General features: G+C 35.7%; 1 protein-coding gene across 1 annotated transcript; it reads left to right on the top strand.

The window, feature by feature from the left end:
* Nucleotides 1-3,044: 3,044 nt before the first annotated feature.
* On the top strand, nt 3,045-5,738 carry LOC21396654 (3-isopropylmalate dehydrogenase, chloroplastic). The gene is made up of 10 exons (XM_024166729.1): nt 3,045-3,169; nt 3,258-3,369; nt 3,721-3,796; nt 3,902-3,993; nt 4,363-4,449; nt 4,694-4,810; nt 4,915-5,022; nt 5,174-5,227; nt 5,306-5,458; nt 5,682-5,738. The coding sequence occupies exons 1-10, from the start codon at nt 3,060-3,062 to the stop codon at nt 5,736-5,738; spliced, it is 966 nt and encodes a 321-aa protein (XP_024022497.1). The 5' UTR covers nt 3,045-3,059.
* The last annotated feature ends 3,707 nt before the right edge of the window (nt 5,739-9,445 follow it).

The raw sequence follows: 9,445 nt of genomic DNA, 5'->3' as shown, positions 1-9,445 counted from the left end.
GGCTCGGCTGAGAGCTTGGCTCCGAGTGGTTTGAAAACATGGCTTCATGGCTTATTCTTGTGTAGTTTTTTTATACTGCTTTCATCTGTGAATAATTAAGCAAAAACTAGAAAAATTCCAATTAAAATATTATGAATAAAAATAATGAAATTGCTTAATTAGAGCTTAAATATTTAATATTATATAAATCAAAAGTAGTATTTATGGTGCATTTTCATGCACCAATCAATACCACCCATCGCACTTTACGATGTGGCTTAACTTAGATATATATACATAAATTCGTCCAGCGGCAGATCTACATCAAACCGCTGACTCCACAAAACCCAGGCACCAGCGAAGCAATACCAAAAGTTCAGCGCCAATTGAGCAGGGGAGATGCCATGGTGATGGTAGAAATCTTTCACGAAGGGATGAACTGGCAGAGTCATCCCTGCGGTAAAGGCCCGGGTATATGCTGGAAAATACCGAGGAGGAGGAAGGCTGGACCTAAAGTTTATATCCAGGAGAAGGTAGTCAAACCATCTCCCGTCTACGCGCCCGTCTTTGAACACCCCAACGATGTCCCTGTTCCGCGTCTTTGGTGTTGTCACATCAGCAGTAAAGAAAGGCCGGTCGGGGTCTCCACTCATACCGGTCAATGGGGTGCCCACGACGGAGGCGGGGAATCCATGCATTTCTCCCCTACTAGGGAACCTTTGCCGATGTCATTTTCCTCGACCAAAATGTCAACGCTGTCAATTTCCCTCGCTTTTGCCGCGTAGTCCTCGACTTCCCTAAGGATGGGGTCATCTTCTGTTGAAGAGGATGTCCACAAGGCTTCGGCGGTAGAAGGAGAGTCTGACCTTACGATAGATGAAGAGGGGTCCTCTCGACGGTTAGATGGTTTAGGAGCCATTGTTCTAATATAACCAAAAAAAAAAAAAGGGATGATATGGGGGAGCTAAGTTAAAAGCCTAAGTCGAGAGGGAGAGGATAAGCAACGATAATGATGATTGTTTAAAACCACCGATGACTGCCAATGGTATGAGAACGCCGATGACTCAAAAAGCCGTATATCGTTCACAAGAAAAGAACGACGAACGCTCATGGGAAACCGAGGTTTTCTAGCCAAACCACCCCAAATCCAAAACCTTAATTCTTTACAAATGACCAGAAACCTAAACGCTAGCCTATAAGGGTTCAGAGGTATGCAAAGTAAGTCTTTTTAAACTCCTAAATGTTTACTTCAAGCCTAAAGCATATAATGATCTGATAGAAACCTTTCAATAAAAATCAAAGAATAGAGGGACTTACCAGGAACTTGAGAAATGGCAAAATCTAGAGCTTGTCTCGAGGGAACTTCATAAAACACCGAAGGGAACGAGAGAGGTAGGATATGGAGGATTCTGGGAAAATTTGGACAAAATAACGATAGTTCTCAGAGGTTTGGATAGAAATGGTCTCGGTTTGAAGCAGACTTTTAAAGGAAATCAAACCCTCGACCCCTGGCCATTGGATAGACTCCCAGTGAATCCAATGGCGAGGGCAACCGGTCAAGATCGAACGGTAGTGAGAAAGATGGGAAGCTAAGAAGACACGATCTAATGGCTCATATTCATCCATTTAAATGGAGGCTCACATCAGCATGGCGATTGAACCGACGTGACATTTGCACTTCTCGAGGGATTTCAAAGCACCAGAGCCATCATTGTGAGGGAGCCTCAGAGTTAGGCTCCCACACCCGAATCAGACAAAAGAAATGCCAGAGCGAATCCCAGACCTAGCTCGAGGCAGTCCGAAGAAAAACCTCGACCTGGGGGGCAGCTATTGTGTGGGAAAATATACACTGATACGTCAGACAGCGGCTATGCCCCACGTGGCCTCATGCTTGCTACGTCACGTAGCCGTCAACGCCAGAAATTCATTCCCCACCACCCCCCACCCCACCCACATATGGTATAAGAGCCAAGTGTGTATGTGGGCATGAGACCGTCGACCCTATATACAGTCGAGGCCAACGTAACCTGTTCGTACAAGTACCGCGATAGGGTCGACTGGGAGAAAGGTCACACTTGGCAAAGTATAACATAGGCGCAGAGGGTAGGACGCAAGCAACTGGGTTCGTATCCCGAGAAAGACCTCTGAGGTGACAAACTGGAGATCCCTAGGTTGCGTCTGGGTTTGGAGAAGGTCAGTTGCGCAGGGAATAATTACAAGCCCCTAAACCACCTGGAATGGACCAATGGAGATTACAGAGGATCTGCAGAGCCGTAATAGGGGGACAAATTAGATGAGTGAACAGTCTAAAAGGGACTGACAGGCTACAGTCTAGGTAAATAGGATAGCAGGCCACTTGAGATGGTGGGCCACTCGAGAGGAACCGTCAAAAAGCCCCAAAGGTAGCTCGTCCAAGGGGGATGTTTATGGGTAGTTAAAAGGGGCAAAGCCCAAGAGAGAAGGGATGATGGATTTTTTCATGTAATCTGTGAAGAATAGAAAAGAAATAAAATGCAGTAGATGTAGCTATTCTTTGATAAGGGTGAACCATTATAAAATCTCTGTGTGTTTTTACTTCCATTAAAAACACAGTACTAAATACTCTTCACAATACACCAAAAGGGTAAACACCGTGTCTAGAATATTCAGTTAAATTAAAAGTTTTAACTGTTACTCGACGGACCACCGATGAGTAATCCGATAAAGTCTTGTTGACGAAAATCGACCGTCGACATATGTCATAATTCATCAAGAAGTTCTCGGGCTTCATTTTTCCTTTTGTGTCTATTCACCATCCCGCATAATTTTCTCATTAGCCAATCGGAGTAATGTATTGAGGGTATTTTATATAGATTTCTATATTTATCGAGGTACAGAAAAACTTATATTCATGCATCTTTATTTTCATGCATTATCTGAACAGTTGAACGTATAGTTGATAATTTCCTGAGGGTTTATGATTTTTTTTTTATACAACACGGAATTGAACTGGAAACTCCCCACCAAAACCCCACCCCTATCGAATGAATGCCTAATTGTATGTATTGTGTAAATTAGGGATTGAATTTAGTTTCCAAGAGATGCCCATTGGTGGAGCTGCTTTGGACTCGACTAGCGGTATCCCTTTACCGAAAGAGACCCTTTCCGCGGCGAAGCAATCTGACGCCGTTCTTCTAGGAGCAATTGGAGGGTATTTTTCTTCCCTCTTATGAGTTAGTGTGTGTTCCTTCATGATGTGAAATGGTGCAATTTTATTAATTAATTTGTTGCTTCATAAGGAATAAATGGGATTCAAATGAAAAACATCTGAAACCAGAGACCGGGTTGCTTCAGCTTAGAGAAGGCCTTAAAGTTTTTGCAAATTTGAGACCGGCAACCTTTTTCCCACAGGTGAAGTTCCTTCCCTCTTGCTAAGGGAATTTAGTGAGAGAAGGGTCTAGTGCATTAATTTTTTTTCTCTCTCTTGTTGTTTCCTTGGCGTTTTAAGCTCTTAAACTTGTCTGGTTATCTTGGTAAATATCAAACTAATCCAAAAAAAAATTAATTAATTAATAAATAAAATAAAACACCCTATTGCAGGTTAGTATACCAAAAAGGGGTCAAAAGGCTAATAAAAGGAACTAGCTCAAGAGTGTGCTTTAGTTTCTTCAAATATTTGTTTGCAGGCTTTTTGTGCTTCTTTTAATTTTAAACTTGTTCTGATGGAGAAGGCTTAGCATGATATGTTATTTACCTTTTCAGTTGGTGGACGCTTCGAGTTTGAAGAAAGAGGTTGCTGAAGGTGTTGATGTAATGGTTGTAAGAGAGCTCACAGGAGGTTAGCATACATAAAGAGACCGATAATTACGGGTTGGATTTACTCCTGTCATTTCTCTCCTTTCTTTCAATTGATTATTTCAATCTATTTTCTGCTAAAAACTAGGTATATATTTTGGAAAGCCAAGGGGATTTAGAAAAAATGAGAATTATGGCGAGGAGATTGGATTCGATACTGAGGTGTATGCCAAATATGAGGTAATTTTCTAATATTTTTGAACTCCAACATTGGTCCAATAATGCAATTATGTTTGATAAACACAGGCAGAAGACGAATGTGTGCTCTAGTTACACTCTTTTAAACTCATCGGAATTTTCCTGATACGGAACAAGTGTCCTTACAGTTATCATAACAAATCTGAAATTATTGATTTTTTTATTTTTTTTTATTTTTTTGGCTTCTTATCATTCTCTGGACCGATATTTGTGCTGATCCTTGCCTAGAATGGACTAGGTATATGGCTTATGGGATCAAAATAGTTTCTTTTACTTTTTTTGTCTGCTTCATCAAATCTGTGTTGAGTTAGGCATAGATGGATCTGTAATTTCAAATAATTTGTTTACTAGATTGATCGCATTGCCCGTGTTGCCTTTGAGACTGCCCGAAAAAGGCGGGGAAAACTTTGCAATGTTGACAAAGCAGATGTGTTGGAGGTACTTTCTGGTTGACACTCTTGTTAGTGTTTATTCTTGTGTATGCTGTGCTCAGCTTTTTTTTCCCTTAACTTTACACACTCTTGTAAGATGGTGCCTCTATAGAGTCATAAATTACTTCGCCTTCTATCTTAAAATATCAACCTATTAAGTGTGGATTGCCCAATGCCCTAATAAGCTGGTGTTTATCTTTCTGTTTAAATGATGTGGGATTCGGGTTTATTTTTAATCTTACATTCTTTAGGCTTCTATGTTTTGGCGGAAATGTGTCGTGGAAATATCCTCGGAATATCCTGATGTTGAACTCTCACACATGTACGCTGATAATGCTGCAATGCAACTTGTTCGCTATCCGAAACAGGTTTGGCTTGGGCTTTTATAAACTATCTGGTTGTGCTTCCCTCCGTTTTCTCTTGTTTTGGAGCCTACTTGGTTCTGATGTTTTTCCATGAACTAAATATGCAGTTTGATACAATTGTAACAAACAACATATTTGGTGATGTTTTATCTGATGTGGCTTCCGAGATAACTGGAAGTATTTGGATGCTTCCATCTGCTAGTCTTGGGGAATCGGTAGGGCATACGATTTTATATAGTCCAGTTGATTAAGTTTTCATTGTGTCAGTTAGAAATAAAACAGTTCCTTTTCGGTTTTGTTCCAATAAAAAGTTGTGAGTGTTCTTCTTATCTTGCTAAATCGAAGCGCTCCCATTTGGCTGTACAGGGACCAGGACTTTTTGAACCTAGACATGGCTCCGCTCCTGATATTGCTGGACAGGTTGGTCTGCTTGTGCATCGCATTTTCTTCTCCTGATGTTGATGTCTTTTAATTAATGTGCGCAATGAATTATTCCAGGATAAGGCGAACCCATTGGGGACACTGCTCTGTGCTGCTATGCTTTTGAAGTATGGACTAGGAGAAGAGAATGCTGCTAAGAGAATTAAGGATGCTGTTCTGGACACCCTAAATAGGGGGTTCCGAACAGACGACATAAAATCATCTGGAACTGTAAGTTTATCTTAATTTTTAATTACTCCTCGCCTTTTTTATTTCTTATAAAATTTTGATAACTGTATGAGATGTCAAATTAAATATTTTGTGCAAGGAAAGGCTCTAAATATTATTTTAATTTTAGCATCTAATGCAGGCATATGTTATGTAGACATTTCAATACATTTTATAGTTTTTTTTTTTTTATTGACCATTAACGATTGAGTTTTGGCTTATACAGAAGCTGGTAGGATGCAAAGAAATAGGTGAAGAGGTGTTGAAGTCGCTTGAGACCTAATTACTCGCTGCTGTGTGAACTGATGCATCAAATTATCACCAACAAAGACTCAGTTTGGTTGGCAACTACTTATTGCCTCCTAGTCTGAGGATTTCTATACAACGAAACATCGTTGATGATCAGCTAAAGACACCTTTTTAATTTCAGCTTTTATAAGTTTCCAATTAAACTTTTAATTTTGACAATAATCTTCTTATTTCAGTCACCAATTCAAACGATCGATGTTATCAATTTGGATCACATTGCAATGGTAAAACAAGTTTAAAGGGCTGATTACCAAAATAAAAGGTTTAGGTGACAATTTACAAAAAAAAAAACCAAAGTTTAGGAGGATAGATGCTAACTACTTATAATGGTGATTGGGTGCATATATAAGATGGCATGTAACTTAAAGTTTAAAATATATATATATATATATATATAAATATTGTTGTCATTTATGTGAAAATGAAACTTTTTTTTAAAAATATATATACATATATGAATGAGTTTCAATGGTATATATATATCTTTTGAGTAATGTTATATATACCAATTCAAATCTTAATTTTTGTGTACTAATTGATGTGACACATAAATTTTCATCTTTTTATTAGTCGATGCAATCTCTTTTATTAATTGACGTGGCAATATTTTAAATCCGCAATGAAAAAAATGATAATTCACATGACACATCAGTTAGTATACAAGAGTTGACATTTGAGTTGGTGTCCCTAGCATTATTCATATATTTTTTGTTAGCATAAATTTTGAAATTTTCTGCTTAAATTTATATATCCCCAACAATTTACTCATATGTTATTTTCTGCTCTCAAGCTTTTCAAAAGTACTGTTTAGTGTTCTCCTGATCCAGTCCAATTTTGTCAAAATTGGGATCATAACATTTTGAAAATTCTCCTCTAATTGTCTCCTTAAACTTCAAATTTTCATAATGTGTCCTCTCCCGTTTAGTGAGTGTAAAAAGCTTTAGGAAGATACCCTTTCAATTCCTTTCCAATCGAAAATATAAACATGTCTCAAGTTTTAAAGTTGGTGGTTGAATTTTTCTCCAGCAACAAATGCGAAGCTTATGGAAATTTTGGTGGAAAAACTTTATCAAATTTTTTTGTTATTATGTCTAGTAATGAGATGTTTTTTACATTTGAACTATATTACTAACTACTAAGATAAATACCGTAATTTAAAGAAATCTTTAAAGTATTGGGCCGTCAATTTAACAGTACTTTTCAAAAGTTGGGGAACAAAATAGGAAATAGGCCAAGACTTGAGATAAATTAAATTAATAGAACAATAGTTTACATAAGTTAATAAATAGGCCAAATTACTATTTTTGTCCATAACTTATTTGGCTATGAACTATAACTTGATAAGTTTATCCATAACTTATCTGGTTATGAATCATAACTTGATAAGTTATGGCATATTAATTTCTATAACTAAAAATTGGCCTATATACTTTCTTAAGCTTTTCATATTGGCTTATTTTCTACCATTTCCGTTTTTTTTTGGGTTACTTTTTCATACTAATTCAATTTTTTTTATAGAAAGTACACCCTTAGTTTTCAATGTGAACAAAATAAAAAATAAAAATACTGCCATTAAATTGCATTGAATACGTAAATGTGTACCCCGTTTTATTAAAAACTTATTGACTCTTTGACTAAAAGATCCCTAACAAGAGAAAAGGAAAAAAAATACTCAAGAAATTATCAGAAGTTCAAAAAATTAGGGAAAAGAAAGGATAAAAAAGCAAACGAAACCATTTGCATAAGTTGGGAGAAGATTTTATATTCCAATATAAGATATAGATTTTCTTATTAAATGCAATCTATATATAATTACATAGGCAAGAAAACTAAATATATATTTTCCGAATAAACTCAAAATCCAGGGAAAAAATAAAAAAAAACCCATAAAATAACATTCTTTAAAGTTTATAGGACATGTGGCAACATTTGCATAAGTTTGGAGAAAATTTTACATTTTGTATGTCGTTTCATTTTTCCTCCAGAACATAGACAAGATGTAGTATTATATTAACAAAGTATGCATTCTCAAGTCTCCTAAAGAAAATAATAGTAATAATAATAATAATAATAATAATACAAGCATGTTGAGAGTACTATACAACTAACATGTTATATATCATAATTAGGTCGATTTAAAATTGACACGAAAAATACTGATAAATTTTGAGTTGGATCCGCCTAATCCGAACACGACACGAAACTCGTAAAAAAACTAAAAAATACATATATTTTTCATTATATATTTTTTATTTTATTATGAACTTGTGATATCATGATAGTTATACTCAAAATCTTATACTATTATTTGCTTACTTTTAATGGATGTTATTGTATTTTAGTATGTTATGAATTTTAAGTTATTTCTAATATGTAAAAAATAAATAAAAATATACAATTTTCATGTTAATTTTGGGTTCACGGGTCAATTTCGTGTCACATGTCATTTTCCTTTCCTTTTTTTTTTTTTTTTCCCGCTAATCCCTATCAAGGTCGGGCAATGTCCGGCTCAATAATAGGGCTGATGTCTACTTTCCTTCGTGACATATATTCGTTTAATTTAATTAGTAAAATGACATATTAACTGACCCAGTCGCATGTTAATTGTTAATTGGATACCTAACACTAATAATTCGTGAACAACCATCAATCAAACAAACCGCCCAAAAGAATCTAAAGAAATACTACTTGACATATGTATACTCTCTTACGTGTCATCGTTAAAGTATCCATAAAATATTGACATATAACAAATAACCATATAATACATAAGAATTGTCTAAAGTCTGGCACCAGACTAGTCTGATAAAAGCAACTTTTTCCTATATTCACGTGTAACACCATTTGTTTATGTGTGTAAAATTTAATTTGTTTAAACGTAACATTCAAAAATGTAGTCATGTACCTTAAAAAAAAATATAATCATATAAAATTTTGTGTTACATTTAAACAATCTAAGTTTCAGGCATATATAAATAATGTAATATGAAAATACAAAAAGTTACATTTGCCGAAATAATGTTCAAGTGCTTGACTTAAGATTTTGCCATAATATATCAACAAAACCAATACAAAACAACACACTTGTTTTTTCAGCAAAAAAACAAAAAAACAAAAAAACAAAAAAAAAAACAATTGTTCATATTATTGTGAAAGATAATTGTCGATGGATAATAGTCAAACGAGGGGAAAAAAACAAACACACGCAACCAAACACAGTCCATTATGTGGTCTGAACAACACAGAAAAAACTTCAAAATGGGAGAAAAACTCAATAACAAAAATTCATGTTTGATTACCGCCAAAAAAAAAAAAAAAAACATTTTTGATGAAATCTAAAAGGGTGTCTTTAGCTGATCATCAAAGGCGCTTTATTGTATAAAGAGCCTTAGACTAGGAAGAAATAAACAGTTGCGAACCAAATTGATTCTTTCTTGGTGCTAATTCGGTTCATTAGTTCATACAGAAGCGGGTACTTGGGACTCTACTGACTTCAATACCTCTTCACCTATTTCTTTAGACTCCTACCAGCTTCTGTATAAGCCAGAAGACGATCGATAATGGTCAATCAAGCAAGATATTGATATTCAAACTATAACAAGTGCTGGCACGTCTGCGTACGTAATATATGCCTGCATTAAATATTATGGTACTAACATATGTCGGCAAACCGGATTGTGA

Source organism: Morus notabilis, unplaced genomic scaffold, assembly GCF_000414095.1.
Source record: "Morus notabilis unplaced genomic scaffold, ASM41409v2 Scaffold449, whole genome shotgun sequence".
NCBI lineage: Eukaryota > Viridiplantae > Streptophyta > Magnoliopsida > Rosales > Moraceae > Morus > Morus notabilis.
Note: the sequence above shows the minus strand (reverse complement) of the source record. Positions and strands in the feature narration are given on the sequence as shown.